Source organism: Parus major, chromosome 1A, assembly GCF_001522545.3.
Source record: "Parus major isolate Abel chromosome 1A, Parus_major1.1, whole genome shotgun sequence".
Lineage (NCBI taxonomy): Eukaryota > Metazoa > Chordata > Aves > Passeriformes > Paridae > Parus > Parus major.
The window spans coordinates 56395967-56417197 of record NC_031773.1 but is presented as its reverse complement, the minus strand read 5'-3'; the positions used below and the strand labels follow the sequence as shown (position 1 = coordinate 56417197).

The 21231-nt window shown below is 46.6% G+C and overlaps 1 protein-coding gene across 2 annotated transcripts in view; it reads left to right on the top strand.

Annotated features, from left to right (window-relative positions):
- The first annotated feature begins 6 nt into the window (after positions 1 to 6).
- CREB3L2 (cAMP responsive element binding protein 3 like 2) overlaps positions 7 to 21231 on the top strand; it is a 68876-nt gene continuing 47651 nt past the window's right edge. For both annotated transcript variants that reach the window (XM_015628665.2, XM_015628664.2), the window contains exon 1: positions 7 to 121. In XM_015628665.2, coding sequence (XP_015484151.1) covers positions 14 to 121 — 108 coding nt within the window. In that variant the 5' untranslated portion in view covers positions 7 to 13. The remainder of the gene's footprint in view (positions 122 to 21231) is intronic.

The window sequence follows — 21231 nt, the reverse complement described above, 5'->3', positions numbered from 1 at the left end:
GCCTGCGGCCGCCATGGAGGTGTGCGAGAGCGGCGGGGAGCAGCCGCCGCTGCTGCACTGGGACCGCAAGCTGAGCGAGCTGTGCGAGCCCGCGGACCCCGACACGCTGCTGAGCCGCACGGTGAGGAGCGGCGGGGGCGGGCGGCGGCTCCCGGCGGCGCCGGGAGGCCGGGGGTGGGATGGCTGAGACGTCGCCGTGGGCGGCCCCGTTTCGGGGGCCGTGGCGGGGTTCCCCGGGCTCCCCGTGGGCGGGGGTGTCCCGACGGGAGCCGGGGTCGGCACCGGGCCAGTTTGGCCAAGAGGTGACTGCCGCCGCTCCGGGGCTGCTCCCCGAGGGCCCTGGGGTCCTCTGTGCGCCGGCGGGTCTCCACTCCCTCCCTTCCGAGCCTGGCAGCGGCTCTCGGTAACCGGGGTCCCGCAGCCCCTGCTCCGGCCGGCGCCGCTTCCCCCGCCCGGCCGGGGCTCCCTCTGCGCTGCCGCTTGTCCCGGGCGACCGCTCAGGAGTCGCCGGCCGTGTCTTCTTCTTCCTCAGGACGAGACTGTCCCGACTCCGTCCCACTCCCCAAGCGCAGGAAGTGACACAAGTTTCGATGTTTTTGTTGTTTATTTTTTGGCTGGAAGCCCCGTATTTTGGTTTGCGCAGAACGCGTGGTTAGGACAGTTCCGAGGAAACGTGTCTTGTTATCTCTGCCCTGTTGGCTCACTGCTGCTCAGGAGGCCCCTCGTAAGCACAGCGGTGCTGCCCTGTGGGTGCAAATCCCGGGTGTGCCGGGGCGCCTCGGGACGGCAGCACGGGAGGCTCCCGCAGCCCGCTGCCGGTGCGAGGCCCGGGCAGCCACGCTCGGTGTGCTTGTCGAGCACGTGTTTGGGTGGAGAGCCAGAGGAACGTGGTGGTGGCGACTGGGATGTGGCAGTGATGGAGCTGGGCAGGGGCTCCGCGCTTCTTCTTTGCCCCCAAGAGGTGCAGTAGAGCCCCGGAGTGAGGCAGCCAGCTGTTCGTGCGAGCAGCGGTGATCCCACAGCCGCTGCCCCTGCGCCGGTCCTGGCGCTAGTCTTGGAAGGCAAACAAGGAAAATCTTATTTGTTGTGTGTGGTATGTGGTCGACTTTCTGATCCGGGATCGTGTCCGTCACAAGCTCCGAGCCTCGTTCCAGCAGGAAGCGAGCCTGCTGCACGCATGACGGTCTTTAAACAGTGTTTGGCTCCTTTGTCTTTGGAAGTCTTGGGCTTTCTTGCGCAATATGTATCTTCTGGTAGATCCGGGGAAAAGCAATCATGTTATGGTGGCTTGTGTTTTTTCAAGAGCCAGCAGGACCACTCAACAATGGAAAGCTCTTCCTTCAAACAGCTGTTTTCTTACGGGTTTGTTTGTTTGTTTGTTTTGTTTTTTCTTTATCAACAAGAATATTTTGAACTAAATGAGAGGCTCTCTGAAGAGTGTTCCCCTTCAGATTTTACAGTTGTGCTGGCACACTTCCTCTTGCTCTGTTTGGATCGTTGTGATGAGAATGGAGTTGCCACTCCTGTTTTCTTACTCAGTGTTCTCATATCTTCTTTCTTTACTGCCTGGAAGGAGATCTTGCACTTGGGTTAGAACTTGTGGCTGCAGTGACATGGATATGTCTCTTTTCTGCCCTGTGTCAAGGAACCTGAGAATTGAGATGAAGTGTGTCTTGATAAAGAAAACATCCTGTTTGTCTGGTGGATGGAAATGGGATGCTTTTCCCTCTTCTGTTTTCAGGTTTTATTGGGAATTTTCAGCTTCAAATGCTACGATGATGAGCATTTTGTAAGGGGCAGTGCATAGCTGGATCTGCAAAATCTTGGGCAGTGATGACCTTTTTTGGGACCAACACTGACATTGATTTGTTTGTATTTGTTCTTTTGCTGGTTGGGTCTTCATAGGAGTTTAAGATTTCTTCAGAGACCCTCTTGAAGCCAAATAAAAAGTGTGAAATCAATTCCTTTTTTTGGTTGTTCTTGGAATTCTTCTGAAAGAAGTTTCAGAAGAAAGAGTCCACTTAAATGCTGTAAAGGAGGTACAGTGAGGTATTGCAATCTTTAAAGAGGAAAAGAATGTGTATGAAATTAACATTCGTTAGAGTGAAAAAACCCCACACTTCTGCCTGTTGAGCTTGTTCTTTTGTGAATGTGTCCTGCCATGTGGAGGAAAATACTGTGCTTGATACTATGAAACACCAGGTCTCTATTTACCTCTGGCCAAAACTTCATAGAATAATCTGAAATACCCAAAACAAATAAACAAGCTCTCTGGATGAAACATCTGTTCTTCTCCTGTGTTATGCTTTCCATCTGGGAGGACTGTTTTGATCCAGTTACTCTGCTGTTTGTAAACTTACTGCAGGGTCTTTCAGGAACGACTGGATGATGAGACGACCCTTCGCGTGTTCCCTCTGCAGGAGTGCCCATGCCCTGTGCTGTCACCCTCACAGCCAAGGAGCATGTGTCCTACAGCATCTTCTAGTCTTCACACCCCCTGAGGTGCCCTGGAAGTGCAGGTCTGCACATCCAAGGAAACGGTGGGCTTGGGAAAGGTCTCTGGGACAGTCATGCAGCCCTGGGAGCGTGAGCTGGACTGGCAGGGGAGGAAGGAGAAGATGGTGATGACTGAGGGCAGAGCTCACGAGCAGGAAGAAGGATCAGTGTCATTCCACAGTCAGACCTGTGGATACAGACTGAGGGTGAGAATTCCGTGCCAGCTGCCTTCTGTGTATTTTGAGTTAAAAATTAACCTTTCTACGACCAAAAAGGCTGTTCCTGGCTCTTGTTGATTTGATGCTAGTAGACAAGTGTGAAAGTATGCATACACTTAAAAACTTGACCTCTATTTTAAACTGTTCCAGCCTGCCTTAATTACCAGGGCTGAAATCCAACCTCCTGGGGATTTACATTTCTTTTTAACAGCTGATGATTTCACCAGTGCCTGGAGCTGTGTGAGGAGCCGTTCCCTCACCCCACTGGTGCTGTCAGTGATATCATCGGCTCTACCTGGAGAAAGTGGGGCCTCGAGGAGCTCAGCTCTGCTATTGGCAGGCAGCAATCCTGGAGGTGTCTTGTTAAAGTCCTCACAGTGCTCACCTGGATGCCAGATAGCTTTATAGCAGTTGTTTTTCCAGAGTGGTTTAGTTTCCCATGAAAGCAAAGGCTGAAAGGTTTCCCAGAGGTGTGTTCATGGTACGTGTCACGTGTTTGCGTTATATAATCTTCATCTGTGCTGTAGCTTGCTGTGACTGTGTTGGCAGTGCCATGTGCTGGCACGGTGCATGGCAGTGTTGTTGTTATTATTATAAATCTTATTATTGTTATTCTATGCTTTTTCCTGGTGGTCTAACAGAAGGGAAACACAACACCTGCCACTGCCCAAGGGGAGCAGGAGCACAGCCAGGTGGCAAAACCTCCCGCTTCTTGCTGCTGCTGTTACTTTCCATAACACACAGGTGGGCTTGAAGTGGGAGAGCTCTGCTGTTGGCCGTGGGGCTCTGCTGGAATTGATCTGTGGTTGGACGTGGCCCAGCTGGGACCGTGTCTTCTGTGACAAGTGCCAGATCTGATGCAGATGGATAAGTCTGACAAACATGCTGTGAAATGCCAAGTACCTGTCCCATTGCGGGATGAGGGCTGAAAGAAAGGCAGGTGGTTCTGAGGAGCCTTTGACATTCAAAAACCTTTGAATCCTTTTGTAATACTGAGGAGGAAGTTTTAGTCCCCCCCATTTTCATGTTTTTTTTAGTACTTTGGCTACTGCTTCCAGATGGTAGCAAAATGCAGCTGAATGCAAGCATGGATGTGATCTTGGCATGGAACATGTAGAACTGCAGCTGCCCTACAGGTGTGGGGGACAGCAGCTGCCTTAGATATTTAGGACTAAATTCCTAGATGTCATGTCCTGGGTGTCTGGATGAATGGTTAACTGGAAGGGTACCTTCAAATGCCAAGTAGCCCAAATGGTTTATTCGTTAAAGAGCGTGATTATTGAATTTGGAACTCATGAAAAAATTGGAATTGGTGAAATGTCACATTGCTGCTGCTGTTGTCTGAGTGGTGTTTGAGCCCTGTGATCCTGTTTCCATGTTGCTGGCGATGCTGTGTGCGGCTCAGCCCGGGGACAGGGGTGTAGCGTTGGTTGGAGTGAGAGAAGGAAGCTTCCCAGGCTGCAGCTACCAAGTTTCTGTCTCCCTGTGAAAGCAAAACCAAAGGTGAAGGTTAATGGTCGGGGTTGTGATTGTCATCTAAGATGAGCTCGGGAAACTCTGAGCTGGCCTTCTTTCCTCCCCATTGCAAACCTCTGAACCTCGGCGTCGCTCGCCCGGTGATTCATTTCCTCTGCCACAAAAACGATGGTTGCTGTTACTTTGTGTTTCTAATGACTTCTGCAGGAAAGCTGCTTCTGGATGAGCTGCCAGGGAGTGCCTCGAGCCTTTGGAGTACAGCACTCGTTATTGTAATGGATGGCAGCCCTTGATTTTTACAGCCTGTGTGTATTTAATTGAAAGCTGCGGTTAGTGCAGCGGGTGGGGATGGGGAGCTGGCTCTGTTCTTACTGTGGGGTGGCTGCATGTAGCTCTCTGGTGTCAGTATAGTTGGATCCAATTTTTGTTTCATTTTGGTAGGGGGAGAGCTACTTCATTTATTTGCACATGGGGTTTGGTCTGTTGCCCACAAGCCATAAAGCTGAAATCTCTCATTCTTTCTTCTCTATACACCTGCAGCTGACTTTATGTAAAATATTTGTACAGTCAGTACTTGCAAAGATTTTTCCAACATTTGCAGTAAAGAGGGGAAATGAGAAAGTGAGATTTTAAAGTAGCTGTGTACAGAGCTCATACAAGGCAGCAGTGTTAAATTTTGTCCATGACTTTCCATATCAATAAAAAAGTCAACATCACAACTGCTGAACATCAAAATTAGTTGTACCCAGTGCCTTGCACTGAAAACCATTTCTCCTCCTCATTTTCTTCCCAAATTTAAATAAGAAACCTATTCCAGTTTGCCAAGAGACATGTCGCATACTTGTAATGGGTCTAACTGATCTACAGTTCCTCTAAAAGCTGAGATAAACACAAGTAGGAGACCATGAAACTTTACCCTGCTGTTTTCTGACAGTTAAAATTAGAAAAATAGGGGTATTGAGTTGCTGGCTGTAACTGTATAGTGAAGTGCTTGACCTGCAGTGAAGACAGGAGCTGGAAAAATTGTTAGTCGTTCCTGGGACTGACTTTGAAGTGTGGTAGATAAGAACGAGCCAGAATTTGATGTACAAACCCACTATTTATTCTTCTTCCTAAAGGACGTGGCTGATGTGTGCTGTCCTCTGTAAATGTTTCCTTTGGAAAGCCAGTCCTTACACATGGAGCAGGTTGTGCACGATAGCAGGGGTAAAGGAATTTCACTTCTGGTGTTACCAGACAGGGCTTTCCTGTGTCTGGAGCTGTTCAACTTATCTGCAGGGCTGGTGGGAACTCGTGCTCTTTGCTGGTCTTTGTAATGTGAAGGGTCCCTTCTTAGCTAGGGCTAAGTGAGTTTCCCCTGTCCTGGGACGGGGACCAGGTTTTTATTAAATCAGTCTTGCTTTTTTAGGATTATCTGTGTCTGTAGAGGAGGCCAGTGTGTGCTGTGCCTTGCTGGCTACTCCTTCCTCCAAAGAGCTGGGAGCTCTGTGTCACTGTGGGCTCATTTTCTCTTGGTCCCTCAGCTCACAAGGTCCCTGTGAGTTACTTGGTAGCTTTGAAGAAAACAGTCCTTTGAAAGTAGCCCCCTGTCTCTGACCAGGCAGATTTTCTTACTGGCTTTGCACTTGCAGATAGGTGCTGCTTTTTTGTATCCTAATGTTGGTTATCAGGCCTTGCTGTCCTTAGGCCGTACACCTTCCTCCCTGCATTCCCAAAAAGCGATTTTCCAGTCACTTCATAATACTTGCTTTAAACATCTGTCATCTGTATTCTCTGTCTTAGGCTGCTCCTCCCCCTTTTGGAGAAGGATCATTTTGTGGGTGAGACGTTAGCAATTACTGATGTGTGAAATTGCTATCAGACAGTGTCTGACCTGGCTCAGTGGCATTTGTCACAGCCTGTCTTGGCAGCTGACCCTGAGCTTACAAGGTCTCCCCTTTAACTCCTCTGATTCCCTACAGCATCTTGCCTTTTTCCAAGAGAAATAGGTTCTTGGTGAGTCCCTGAGGGCTGCTGTCACAGCAGAGCTCTTAGTCTGTGTTTTCAGGAGGGCACATTCTTTTGTGCTGTTGCTCCCTATTTGTCTCTCTGAATCATGGAGATGCCTTCTGACTGTGTTTTTTTTGTGGGTGACAAGACCTGACAGTGCAGTTCTGCACCTGGATGTAACCACAGGCTGTTGTGGCAGCTGCCTGGGAGCCCATCCAGTTTTAAAACTACTTTTTTTTTTCCAGAAATTAGCTTTCAGGGATATCAGTTCCTTGACACAGCTTGCCCTGTAGCAGCCCAGGTACTGACATGAAGGGGCAGGTAGGAATATTTGTCTGGGGAAGGGGTAGTGGAACTGCATTTTGAGCTAAAGGAATGTGCAGTGGGAATAGTCAGAGTAGATTTATGAGATGTGCTTAGATGCAAGCCTGATGTTCATGTGTGTATTTATTTGACACCAGAAGATAATTATTTGGATGTCACTGGAAAGAACAGGGTTTGCCTGGAAGAGGTATTTGTTCAAGGGTCTTCAGGAAGAAGGGTTGTTTGAGAAGGATGTGGGTATGTAGCAGAAAAATAGACAGACCTGATGTTCAGGGAAGCACTGATGTTGGATTGGTTCATGGCCCCACCACCCCATCATGGTACAAAGTGCTGGTGAAAAGTGGAGGCTGCCTTGGATGCTAATTATTTTTCTTCCATAAAAGCCAAAGGAATGACTTGCAAAGAATAAGCTTGGCTTAAGGGCCACAATTTTGCTGGCAAATATGTTGCCCTTTCACCTCACTGAAGTAATAGGCAGTAGAGAAGACAGGTGAAAAATGGTGGGGTTTAAGAAGGCATAGCTGAGGTGCACATTCAGTCTGAGATGCTGAGCTTTTCAGAGCAGGGACTTTTTCCTCATTCTCTGTGCCTGTGAGCTGACAGACACAGATCACAACTGCAGAAAAGAAAGTCCCTGGACTGAGTGCTAAATGTGTGCAGGAAGGATAGACATACTCTACCAAATAATGAGCATTCCCTCTCCTGAGAGTGAGTGGGGAAGCAGAGAAGGCAATGTAAGAAAATAAAGTGTGGTTAAATGGGACCTTAATTACTAGAGTTGTCCCCATAGGTGCCATCCATCCAAATGTGGAGCTGAATGCTGCCAGTGACCTCTCTGTGCCTTCTCTGTGTCTTGGAAACTACTACCTTCTATTTGTTTTGCCATCTGCTTCTAACTGGCTTTCAATCTTCTGTATGTGAGCTGGCTCCACTGTGGTGACAGGCAAAAATTTAATGGAAAAACGTGACACCCACTTCATCTCTCTCCTCTATGCCAAAGAAAAACATTCCTCTGCAGCTGTGCTGGGGCTGACTTTGTCCTTTCATGCAATCTGTCAGTCATATGGGGTGCGAAATAGAGACCAGGCTGCTCTAATAACCTCTTAGGGAGCTTTGGGGGTCTTAAGGAGCTTCAGGCCTCCTTCACTACCAATCTGGATGTGTCCTGAGCAGCAGTTCAGGGCAGAATTTGATGGAGGCTCCTCTCCTGTAGTGTAGGGGCAAAGAGTAATATTCCTGATGGGCTTTAGTGGCTCACCTGGAGCTGGGCTCACTGCACTCCTGCAGCTCTGCTGGGATGAGCCCAGGCTGTTTGGTGACCCTGCAGTGCTCATCTCCAAGCTCTTGCTGCAGCTGCAGATGCCGGCAGAGGTAAGGAGTGTGGGTTTTTGGGGGAGATGGGCTGATCTCCAGCAGACAGGAGGAAAGTTATTTGCCCTTGTTCTGCACCAAAGATGTTGAGTGCTGCCCCTGATTTTGGATGTGAGCAGAGTCCTCAGCTGTGGCAAAATTCTTTGAAGCACGTGGTGGCTTGTGAAGCAAGAGAAGCAACTTTCAGTTGCTCTGCTTAGGAGTACCCGGTTTAATTTCTCTTTTCCAAAGTTTGCACGCTGTGATGTGCAGGTCTGTAGAAAAGAGTGGAAAAAGTCTTCACACCACAGCATGGCAGGAGGGTGAGAGGAAATGGACATCAGCAGAAGTGAGAGAGGTTCAGACTGGTAAGGAAAAAGGGCTTCACAGTGAGGATAACAGCACTAGAGAGAGCTGCCCAGCGAGACTGCACCACCTCTTTCCTTGGAAGTTTTTAAGACCTGACTGGCTGAAGCCCTGAGTAAGCTGGTCTTAGCTTAGTGTTGGCCCTGTTTGGGCAGAAGACTGGGCTAGAGACGACCTGAGCCCCCTTCCAGCTGGAGCTGTGCTGTGTTTCCTTTCACAGCAGTCTGGACTTGAGGCACTGACCTGCTCAAATTGAGATTGGGGACTGCTGGGCAGCAGACTGCTTTGTTTCAAGGCTGTTTGTCTATGCTACCTCATACCTGTGTTATTTCCTTTTTATGGGTAACCCTGGGTCTATGGGTGTGAGAAGAGACCACCTCATGGATTAGCTCATGTGAGTAGCATGGAGAAGGTCTTCTAGACCTAAAAGCTGAAAAAGACCCAACAAAAAAACCCCAAAACTTCAATCTTTGAATTCCAAGCAGATCTCTGTTCCTTCATCCCTACAGCAAATTCTGTGCGCAAGGGAATGCTTATCCCAAGGCTGCTTTTTTCCCCACTCTTCTATAGTTTCTTTTGTTGGCTTCAGTGCCAAGAAATCTGCCTGCAATGTTTTGATTTTGTGGGGGTTATCTGAAGACATTTGTGTTCTCATTTACGGAGCCCCTGTTACCCATAGGAGAGATTTGTGTATGGGTAGAACCAAAACACAGGAGCAGCAGAGAACTGATCTTCTCTCCTGGATTTTGTCTCCACTGCTAGAGCAGTGATGGCACAGCTGCCTTAGAAAGCCTGTGATGTTATGGACAGGATGCCTTTGGGGTGCCAGGACTAAGAACTTAGATCTAAGACTGCAGTATTTTTTGCAGCCAGACACCTGGCTTTTTGGGATCTGTCCTGGCTAGCAAAGGATGAAGACTAAAGGAAAATATGATGTCTGAACTCTCCACTTTCATAACTCCTAATACGAAGCAGTGGCTGACTTTCTGCAAAACATCTGTCTTTCTCATCATGGGCGTAACTGGCCTCGTCATCAGTGCTGATGGTATGTCTTGTTTGAGCTCCTTGGAGCTGCAGCTCCCTTTCCCTCCTCCTCTGTGCCTCCCCCCTGCACAGCTGGCTGTGTGACTCAGGCCTGGGAGTGGTGTGGGGTTTCAGGCAGGCTGGTAAGAAGTACTTTTTAGAAAAAGGGCATAAAGCAGAAGGGGAAGGGTTCTTTTCAGAAAAAGAAAAGCAAACTGGCACTGCCTACATATGGCTCCAGAGCCTGGCGTGTGCTCCCTGGTGAAATGCTGCAGGGACTGAGGGCTCTCTGGGGATGTCCATTATAGCTGGCTGTGAGCCATCTGCCCTTCCTCTCACTGGGAAGCATTTCCCCCTTGCCTCTGCGGATGGATGCCCGCATGTCTGGCTGAGCCCTTTCCTCACAGCACTCCTGGAGGGGCTGAACCACTGGGAGAGGGCAAGAGCTGGCAGCTGCAGGAGGGCTCCAGATGTGCGTGGGTGCTGCTCCCTTGGGATCCCCAGCTGGCTCTCTCTGCCAGCTGCTGGAAGGCACCGCTCAGGCGTGACTCCCTGCAGGAGCAGGCATGGCAGGAATGAGTTCTGGCACAATTTTTAAGGCATGAGCTTTCTGGATGCAAAATTTGTCTCCTCCTCCAGCTTTAGTGCTTTTGCAGTTCTTTTTCAATTCAGCTCGTTTGCTCCTCATGGCTTTCAGTGGATGCTTTTCCTTGCCAGAAGAACTAAAAGAGAAAAAGTAGTATTTTGTACTTGCCTAGGGTGACTTGTGACTTCACACTTGGGTGTACTAATTCAGAGCAAAATTTCAGCTATATTTCCATCAGAAAAGTGCTTTGGGGAGTCTGCCCTTTGACTTGGGAATGCCTCCCTATTGCCATTGCTTCTTTGCTGGGATGTTAGAAATATGTTAGAAAAACCACAGGGAAAAGATGAACTTAATTTATGTTGTTGTTTTTTTTTCAACTACAAACTCTGCAAGATCAAAATGAATACAAAAAGTGCCACTGACTTTCAAAACTGTACAGTTAAAATCTTGATTACTTTCCTAAAAAGTTTAAAGGCATTTCATATCCAGAACATCTTTTTTCAGTTTTACTGAAAAAGAGCCTTGATTGGGACAGCTTGCTGGCAAAATTAGTTGGGGATTTAAAAAAGTCCTACCTGGTTTTAAGATGTGGCTTCAGTGCTCAAGAGGGACATTACATGGTGTGGTGGCTGGGATGGAGCCACTGCAGCTGCGAGGAAATTGTTTCAAATTCTCAGGCATTTGAGAGGGAAAAGGAGCTTGGAATTATAAGCAAGAAATGAGAGTCTGCAGAAATTGCATTGCTTTTGAAGCACTCATTGAGTACAGAAAACTGTAAAGTCTAGGTGTAAAGGAGCCAGGGCTGTGGCTGGTGATGGCAAATTAATGGTGCTGCTGCCATTGTGGTGATAAAAGTGTTGAAAAGTATGGTTTGGGGAGATTCTTAAAAATCTGAGTCTTGCAGGTGTCAGTATGTCACAGTTTGGCTGAGGACTTTTCAGTTCTTGACACCTGGATATCTGAAAGAGCCTGATTTGGGAGAATTCCAAAAACAGCCGCAAAAGTAAGTGGTTGAAGTATGAGGTTTGTGAGAAATGATTACAAACATTAAATGTGTATTGCTTTGAAGGTGGGCAGGTGTTTGGAGGAGTTTGAGGAAGTGGTGTGATCAGAGCAGTTTATATTAAGCTCACAATACTATTCTTGAGGCATCTTTCTCAGTTTCATGTGATGTATGTAATGTCATTTACAGTAATAGTACCAGAATAGAGCGTTCTGTGAAAACTTTGATTTCAGCTGTGGTTCTTGTAACACACAGATAATGAATATTGCTGTACTTGCAGCAAGATCCCTTCAGAGCTTTGTGCTTAGATTAAAATTATCGAAAAGGGGATTATGAATCTTAAGCTATCATTATGCTGTGTCTTTTTTAAACTGCTAATGTCCTCTGGTAGTACCTTTTCTCTTTTTGTCTGATCTAATGCTTACAGGTTAGAGAAAGGTAAGAAAGAATCAGTGTGAAATAAAGAGAAGCTGATGATGATCAGCGAAGAATATCCAAGGGGAAAACACAGTGTTGGCAAATGTAAGGTTAGAAAGGAGACTTTTCTAAATGGTGTCATATGAAAATTAGCCACTGTCAATAATCAAGTTACAAAACGTTTTGGAACCAATAATTCTAGATAACTGGAAATCCAGATAGGCTGGAAGGTCCCAGAGGAGAAGTTTGGCTTGTTGACATTGATTTTTGTTGGGTCATGACATCATGAGGAAATAGCTGAAAATATTCAATTAAAGAGTAAAGGGGAGGAAATTGAAACTATTCACTAGAGATCCTGGTACCAAAGATATGTAAAAATACTTGGAATCTTTTAGGATTCCTCAGTTAGAGAGTGTAATAATACAGATAGATAGGATTTAACCCTGGTAGGTAGAATTTAATGGAAAGCAGACAAACCTGGTTTCATTCTTCGAGATAAAAAAAAAAATGACAGTAAATGGAGACATTTTACAAGCAATTGGCTATTTATTTAATTGTATTGGTTGAAAGATTGTACCACAAAGTGTATGGGATTAAAGGACTGACTCAAAGTAGTTGCTAACGAATAATTAATGTCAGAGGATAGATTTACTGGGTTCTGCAAGAAGGTACCAGATAGGAGGCTTCTCAAGGTTCTCATCCATGGTCTGGAAACAAAGTTACGTGACTAGGAACAAAAAAAATGTGTCTACCTGTGGGACAGTGAATATATATTGGAAATCAAGATTTGGAAGGCATAACAAGAAAAGTGCTAAAATATACTTAAGAAAAATGCTCAATCTTTGAGGCACACCCATGTTCTCTCCTGGCAGTTATATTTCAACAAATTATCAGATCCTATGTAAGTGTGTACCTCATGGAAACGGTGGATTAGGACAGGGAAGATTAGGAAGGTTTCATAGTCCTTTCTAGCTTGAAATGCCATAAAACTTTATTGCTGGGCCTGTTGACTCTGGGTACTTCAAGGCATAACATACATCACATGCATCACAGCATTTGGTCATTTTCCTGAACTGTTGATTTCAGTGAAGTTTAAATAAGTGCTTTAATTGGTTCAAGCTGTTTTTGAACTGCTTGTGTTTATCATGACACCTCTAGGCACATATTAAGGAAAAAAATGTACAAGGCATATGGAGAAGGATAAGATTTCTCCTAGAAAAGAGACGTTAGTCCCAAAATGCAAAATACAAGGCCACCTTTATGTATATTCCCTCTTGAAGCTGAGTACTAAAGGTGGCCTTGTGTTCTCTGAGCCTCCATCTGGGGTAGACTGGTAAAACACACGTGGTTGGTGTCAGTGTGCCAAGGGTCTTCAACTCTGTCGAGTGAAAGGCAGAGGAAAAGAAGAAAGCAAAGCAGTTAGGGTGAGGTATGAGAAAAAAGGGAATATGTGAAGATGGGATAAATACCATCCCAGATAAAAAAAGCAAAGTTTGTAGCTTTGATTTTAAAGGTGTAATTAGTGGAAGGTGGTGGTTGGTATGGTTCCAGTTGTACTAATGGTACCAACTTTTGCCCCAGTGTTTAACAGTGAAAGATTGTTCTTGTCCCTGTGTCTCTGTGCATCACACTACAGCCCTGTACTTTTCTACACCATCAGCTGAAGAAAGTTTAAAATCCCTTGCCTGTGGCAGGTCTTACCTCATTAATGCCTGTCCAGAACTTCTGCAGCATTTTAAGAAGTGTGGAGATTACTATGTGATACAGAGTCAGTCTCCTCATAGTTTAGAGGGGAATAATCTTTAATTCTGACATGCATATTGAAACAGAAGGAGGAGAGTGCCTGGGACATTTGGGAAGGGTGAGTAATTTTTCTCCCTTGGCATCTCTGTATTTAGGTGGCTGGCCAACAGGAGATGCTGCTTTAAACTGCTTCTGTGGCATGGCATAACCTTTTGTAGTGGTAATGCTGTTTTGTTTTTTCTCTGGAATATGCTAGAAGCAAAAATATTTTATTCAAGTATAGTATGGACAACAGACGTGTTTTGAAAGTGTCCAGAAGCTGAATTGGAAACATGGCAGTGACCAGGAGAGTACCCATCTTCTCTAAAGCAGTGTTCCTTCTTTTGGCATGAAGTCCCAGTGTGCCTGTGATGTGATGGTGTGTGGGGGAGTGCTGCTGCACTCGTGGAGTAGCCCCTTCCTGACCTGCTCTGCATGGAGAATGTCTGGCAAGGAATGGAGCTCCTCAGCCTGATGATCCTGTCAGGCTGGTCAGGCTCCACCAGGAGAGGCTGAAGCTACGTGCTGCTGGGAGTCACCTCTGGAGCGTGTGTGGGGATGGAATAAATGAGCAATGCTGGTTGTTCAGCAACAGTTAGTTTGCGGAGCAAGTTCTCCTCCTGTGACCGCCTTCCTCATGGAAGCCACTGGACAAGACATGCCTGACTTTTCAAAGCACTGCCAGAAGGCTTTTGAAGGGTCTCTCTTGACTTACAGGTCCTCTCTAATTGAGATAATTAAGGCACTTTCCAGCGGGTGTCCCAAAAATCTGAATTCCCACTTCTGCTTAAATATCCAACAAGAGGTCTGGTGTTTGAGCTGGGCAGGCTGCATTCCAGCAGTTTAGTCCAGCAACAGGGAAAAATGGGAGTCAGAATTCTGTGGAGGTGATATGGAGTGAGCAAATACCTGAGATAACCTGGACCAAGTAGGGGTGTGAAGAATTGTGGAGGCAGATGGGGTAAGGAAATGTAATGAGCTGTGTGCAGCCCAGGCTGTGACTTCAGAGGTCTGCACTAGGTACCAAGGAGAACAAGGGAACAGCTCTTCCACCAGCTCAGTCACTGGCACATGCTGCACTGTCTGTGAGCTTTGAGGCAGTGCTGTGACAATCTGAAATGTGTCTGTGTGATGCTTTGCTTCAGAGCTCTTGCATTAAGCAGAGGTATTTGACACATCTTGGACTGGAGCTGTACCCATACGGGAGCTGATCTTCTCTCTGGACTTCGGAGGAGAGAAGGGGCCTGGTTTAGAAGCAGCTCTGAGGTTGCATGTGGCCTGGTGCTGCCTCATAGCAGCAGGGAGGAGGTTGGGTTTTTTTGTCTCTAAACAGATTTTCAGGGATTTCTCTGAAGTCCAATGGCACAGTTAATGTAACCAGCACATTCAGGTTCCTCACTGTGGTTATTTGCAACACAGGGACACTTAAACCCTCTTTTGTTAGCTTAGCCAGGGACCAAGCAAAGACCTGGTTCCTTCAGCATCCTGTATTTTCCCCTGATTTGGTTTGAGGAGTGGTGCCCATGGTTGCACCGCTCCTTTGGACTTCTTGGAATCTCCCTGCAAACGCGCCTTTTCCAGTTAGTGACGCAGCACTTCAGGAAGCTGAGCCAAGCCAAACAGGGATGTTCCCCACTTAGGGAGTGAGCAGGGAGCCTTAGGACCTTATGGTCAGTGTAACTGCAGGCAGTATATTCAAATATTAACTTCTCAGAGCCTCCTTTCTAGCAAATAGTCTTTGTGTCCTGGTGGTGTTCCTTTGAAAACCAAACAGGAAAATAAGGTTGGGAGGAAGGAGAGGGTTTTCCATCCTGCTCTGACAGGGAAGAAAAAAAGTAGGTTATAAAATGTCAATTTTATTGGATAGTTTTATGCAAGGAACAGCTCTGCCTTCTCCACTATAGCCTAGTGCACAGTTTCTCACACTGCTGGACAGGCTCATATGAAAATGTACAGGTGTAACCACTATGGGGAGTAAAAAGGGTTTCCATTATTTTATTGGAAAAGGGTATAGCCAGAGGATCTATTGAGGGGATCCAGGGAAGGGGCAGAGAGATGTAGAAGAGCTGAGAAATGTGTGCTCTTTCAGCCCACTCCTGACCTAGAAACCATACATTGTAGGAGGGTGTCACTTCTGCTCCTTACCTTCCTGGTAGGGACTGGTGGTCTTGTGGAGCTCTCATTGTTATGTTTTTGTGTGTCTAACCCAGATCTGCCAGCTCCTGCTGAGTCTGTTTTAACTGGAGAACCTCTTCCCTTTCCAGATTAAGCTTTGGAGAGCTCTCTAGGGAGTTCAGACTAAGGGACAGAGCATGGACTGGACAACAGTCAGTTTGACAGAAAGTGGGAGGGAAAAATAACAAGGAGCTCTCTTAGCTTAAAACTTTAATTATTCAGGACTAGTTGGACTGACCAGGAAGAGATTTAAGAAAGCAGAAACTGTCTATAATCTTATTTAAGCAAGAGTTATAACTAAAGGAGGCTGGGTTCCTTTTATTCGGTATTTCTAGTATATGCATGATGAACCTGTGACTTAGAATATTTATCTGCAGACTGTGCTTTTTTTATCTTTCCCTGGCAGATATCATGCAGTTGTGTGTATTGATGCCACTGTGGAAAGCTGGGCCTGCTGGTCAGAGGCTCCTCTGGGAAGTCTGGATTGCTTGCTTTGGTCAAAGGCTGACTGATAAAGGGTAGTACATGCTGGCTCAGTCACTTTGGTTTGGATTCTGGCTGGGCTTGGAAGGGTTTAAAGGAGGTTTAAAGACAGGGAAAAAAAAACCAAACCAAAATCTGCCTTTACCAGGAAGTGATGCAAACCTCAGAAGATCCAAATTTGATTCCCTCTTCAGCAGGGGAAGGCGTGTATTCAGCCTTAGCAAGAAACTGTCATCTGTCCACTGGTGTATTTTTCTTGGAGGTGTGCAGTATTTTGGAGACAGTTTTTTTATTTTGGGAAAAGAGTGGGAGTGCACCATCCAGAGCAGAATATATCAGAATGTGGCACTGTCACATTAGCAAAATAATGTTTAACTAATGTAGCTTAAATAACTCGAAGAAATTTAATTGCTCATTAATGCGGTGGGATTTTGCTAGATGGAAGCATATGTGAAGAAGAAAACACGGAAGTGTGAAATATTTTGAAATCTCCTCTTGTATCTGCAGTGCTTAAAATGTGTCTTGATAACTCTGTAAGAATGAAATCATTCCTGTTACGAGTTTTTGATAGTTACCAGCCAGCTCTGATCCCTCAATGATCTTGGGCGACATGGGAAGTGCACTGCTCTGGAATCTGAGATGTACATGGCTTGTCCTGTTCATTAGACTTTGCACAGGTGCTGCCTTGCACAGGAGACACAGATTTGGGATCGTGTGGGAGGGCTGGAGCACCAACAGTGCTTGTCACGCTGTGTAAATAGGGAGGGAGGGGTTTGTACCTCTGAGTGCATCTGTGGTGTGGGTGGGTACAGACTCAGCTGCGGGAGGGCGGCTGAGCGAATGTTTTACTGCTGCTGTCACAACTATATATGGGAGACCAGGAAAAAAAACCAAACCAAAAACAACCCACTGCTGTGGCCAGGCCAAAAGAGCTTCAGCTGAATTTTATTTTCCACTTGCTGAAGCATGTCTGTATTGTTTCTGTAGTAAGAAACAAAGTCAGGTACTTCGTGTCTGGTGGATGGCAGCCGGCCCAGAGAGGAGTAGAGTGCTTAGTTTGAGGCTGATCTGTTGCCACCATGAAGTACGTGGCTACCTAGAGTAATCTTTTTTGGTGGGATTTGGGAGCGTTACATGCCAGAAGCAGATGTTCCCTTCAGGAGGAAGGGTTGAATAGTGCTGTGTGTGGGCTGTAACAAAAGTGTGCTCGGGTTTTGGAGGAAGCAGTGTTGCTAGTGCCCTCCCACAGCCTGCAGAGACAGCCCTGTTGGTACAGCCTGCAGGATTATGCTGGTTTATGGTAACTCTGACACTTCCAGCCATTCAGTGACTCAGGGCTGGGGAGAGTAGCCTATGAAGTCTACTTGGCACTTAAATTTTGTTGTTGCAACATTATGAGAGACAGTATGTCCTGGACAGGATGCACTGCAGCCTGAGGCATTTCAGGCTAATCCATGAGATCTTAAGGACAGGGAACCACACAAACCTCACATTCTTCTCTAGGGAAGAGCTGTTCACCCTGGAGATAGTACAGCTACGCAGTGCAAACTTGGACAGGATGTGCAGATCAGTCGGCTTTTTTTCTCGTTCTCTGATCATGGCATGACAATTTAGTGAAAATGGACTTTAAAGTGCATCTTCACACAAAGGAATTTTATGAAGTCTTTATTGATAGAGCTCAAATTGCTCATTCCATGAATTTAAGAAGAATTCTTGAAGATGTCTTTTGTCTCTACCAGTTTTGGTTCTTCCTGATGCTGAAGACAGAGTATCTCTTTTTCAGACTTACACATATGGGGATAGGTAAATTTGCAGATCCCTTACAGGAATATTCAAGTTTTTATTGCATTTTCAATGCAAAATGATGCTCTAGTTTGAGGAGGTCACTTCTTGCACTACCTTATCTGGAAAATAGATGCTAATGTACCTCACGGTGTTTTATGGAATAACTATAGAATATATTGTTGGCAAAGATCTGCTGCAAGAATGTGGGTCTTATTTTTTATTTTTTTATGGAAGTGCATTTTTCATTTCAGTCAAGTTCTGTGCACCTGACCTCAGCTAGAATGGTCTAATTGTTGCAATTAAATCACCAAATTCTGTCATTCGTAATACCCGTAAAGGAAGCATTGCTCTGTGCATGGCAGTGTGATTTAAACGAAGCAGCCTAAACAACCTACATCATAATGTCTAATTTTACAAAGGATTGCACACACCAAATGATGCAGGAACAGTGCATGATTTTTTATTATGTCACTGTAAGATTCTGTATGGAAACACTGAATTACTTACATGCTTCTACATTCTCTTATGTTTCCAAGAAGAAATAGGATGTGAGGTGAGCTGGTGCTGTAAACAATGCAGCTCTGAGAGAAAAAAGAGAAAAAAAGAAACCCCAATTTTGCTGTGAGAGCTTGAGTTGTACAAATCTGGGTGCTTGGGCTGCTGCTGTTCCCAAGCTGTTGAACTTTGCTGGTGTCTTAAATGAAGTCAGTCCTGGTCGACCAAACAGGTAGGAATAAAGCCAAAATCACCCGTGGGAGGGACAGCAAGAAATGAACAACTGGTTAGGTGTTCTGGCTGTCCACTTTGGAGCTGCTGGCATAACTGAACCTGGAGTAACTCCCTCGTACTGCTCTGGTGGTCTCTGTCAGCTTGAATAATCCACAGATCCATCTGTGTGGAACTAGGTTTGAGCAGCAGATGCAGATTGAAGCTGCTCACTCTGACAGAACAGTGACCTCTGGGAAGGAGAGTGCCATCTTTTGAATATGAGGAATAAACCAAAAGTTTCTGGCAGAAAGGCATGTATCTCTGCAGGTTATGGGTGTTAAACATTTTTATCTCAGAATTCCAGTGACATAGCAATACTAGGGTTTCCTTGGTGGTGGCCTTTTGCGTGATCTGCTGATGCTGTGGGATGCTGAAAAAAGGCTGAAGTGCACCTTTCGGTGAAACAGATAGGATGGAAGGTCAGGCTATAAGAAATTGCATATTTGTGAACTCCTGCATTTTCAGTCTGGTGTGATGGCTTCAAATTGAGTCTTGCCGTTGGAATGTGCCTCTTTGCTGTGCTCAGTCTGAGTTTTAATGACAGTGCTGGCATAACTGAGTAGTTTGCATGTGACTTTGCCAGGACTTGCTCAGTTTTCAAGATGTGCTCTCATCCATTGGATATGAGCAGCATTTAGACTCTTGAGCTGTTAAAGATAGGTTGCCAAAGTATGTTTCATAGCTTCATATTGTTATAACACTCCTTCGTGCATGTGGGTTTTCAGGCACGTCGAGGTTTTCTGAAATGTGTTCCTTCAGCTTTGTTCACACTGGTTGTGTCGTCTGAGATCCCTGCTTTCTTCACCACTATCAACAGAGAAAAATGGTTTCTCAGAGTTTGAAAAACCCCAAGTGTTACCCAAAAATGAGGGTAAGATAAGATTGTGGTCATTTAGGCCGGAGAGTGTTCCTTCAAAGTCTAGGAATAGGCAGAGGACCATGCCATCACAATAGGATGCCTTCTAATTGCTCCCCTTGCCCATCCTCTTCCCCATCCACTTGAAAGTAGAACTTGGGAAAGAAGTAAGAAAGACCAGAAAGAAGCTGACCTCAAAATGTAGCCAGCCGGGGCAGTCTGAGCCGGTGGAAGCAGAGGCATGCAATTAAAAAAAGCTGCGTGCGCCCGGTCCCAGACATTCCTGCAGCTGCCGGCTCCTGGCGCGGTGTCCGGGTGGGCCGGATCCCTGCCGGATCCCTCCTGGATCCCTGCCGGATCCTTCCTGGATCCCTGCCGGATCCCTCCTGGATCCCTGCCAGCCCCTGCCTCGGCAGGGACTCTGCTGGGGAGTGCACCATGGATGGGGAGAGGCGGTGGCTATTGCTCTTTCTCCACAGGGCGATGGAACTGCTCCTGCCTCTGCTCAGAAATGTCTCGCTTTCTGTTTATGTGCCTTGGACGAGCTGCGCTGAGGGAAGAAAGAGCCTCAGAAATCCATCTGAAAGGCAGATGGGGCACAGCTCCCCTCCAGCGGGGAGGCCACCTCAGCTTTCCAGCCTGCCTGCACAGTCCCCGCTCTGTGTGCCTGCGGGGGAATGGTTTCACAACAAATGTCTCTGTGTTTCCTTTGGATCCGGAGGGAAAGGGGCAGGGGTCAGGGCCAACAGTCAGGCTTTTGAGACCCTGGGCCCACTGAGCCTCGCATGTGTGCATAACTTTTAACCAAACCCTGTTGAATCCATGTGGTTTTATTCTGCCAAAGGGATGATGTAAATCCAGGGAGAGGTTAACACATCGGTTACTGGTGGTTAAATATAACGTGTGAGAGCATGGCTGGGACTTTGGTGGGGTGAATCGTGGGGATGCTCTCGCCTCTTTCCAAGGACAACAACTCTGTGTTTGTGCTTTGGGCTGAGGCAGGCCTGAAGCTGCTCTGGGCACATACTTGATCTTTCTTTGCACAGTGTTGCTTTTCCACGCTGCTGCCTCCAGTTGTCCCTCTCGTGTCTCTGCTGGGGACTGGCATGGGAAGAGGTGCCTGGGCCTCACACACCAGTGTTTTGGCTTAACCCTGCCCTGGAAGGCGAGTTGTGCACCTTGTCCCTTCCTGAGAGCAGGCATGGCGGGGGTGAAGGCCTACTCCTGCCATCACGAGAGTGATAATCCTGCAGGTGTCTAGCATGATGTTATCTTACACCAGGGCTGTTTTTCTGGATATTTTTCTAGAACTTGTTTATCTGAGTTTTTGGGCAGTGACTGAAGGGTTCAGGTATCTTGGGGCTAGATAGGTGTCTCAGATAAAAAGCACCTGGGATGTTCTGGGTGGCTGTTGGTGAAATATTGTCCCTTTCCCCAACATCCCCACATCCCCAGGGCTCTTCCCATCACAGGCTCACAAGTGTGCTCTTGTGCCACCACTGGCAGAGGCTGAACAAGGTGAATGATCACAGGACCATTTTGCTGCTAGAGGTTATCTTGTCAAGGATGAAACTTCTGTCTATCAGCAGAGGAGGCTTGCTGGTGGTGTTCCTGCCCTGGTTTCACAAGTACGCTCTTGTTTTCGGGAAGAAAAGTCATTACCATGGGAATTTGAGTGTTGAAAGGCAAGATGGGGAGCTGTGCACATTCCTCTTCTGCTCCCCAGTTGTGTCTTTGTGTCTTGTTTATTCTTGTCGTATCACTGAAGTCTTCAAGAAGGTCTGTGTTGCGTTTCTTGTAAGTCCTGGTAGGAACCCCCTCTTTAGTCCTCCTTAGGTGCTGGATTTTTTCTCTAAACAGAACACCAGCTTCATAGTGTCCCAGGAGAACACCTAAATATGTGCATGGACATCCCTTAGCAGTGAGAGACTTCACAGCCCTTGGCTGGGTCTGTAGACCATTTGCTTATTGGCCCAGGTGCGTCTCTTGGAGGTGCAGAGTTGTGTTGTCTGGTAATACAGTGCATTGCCTAACAATACTGTGATGTGATGTGGTGTGAAAATTCCTGTCCAGCTTTTGTTCCTGCAGGTACAGTGCTGTGTGAAGGGCCTCTGTCTTGTCAACAGAAAAGCCA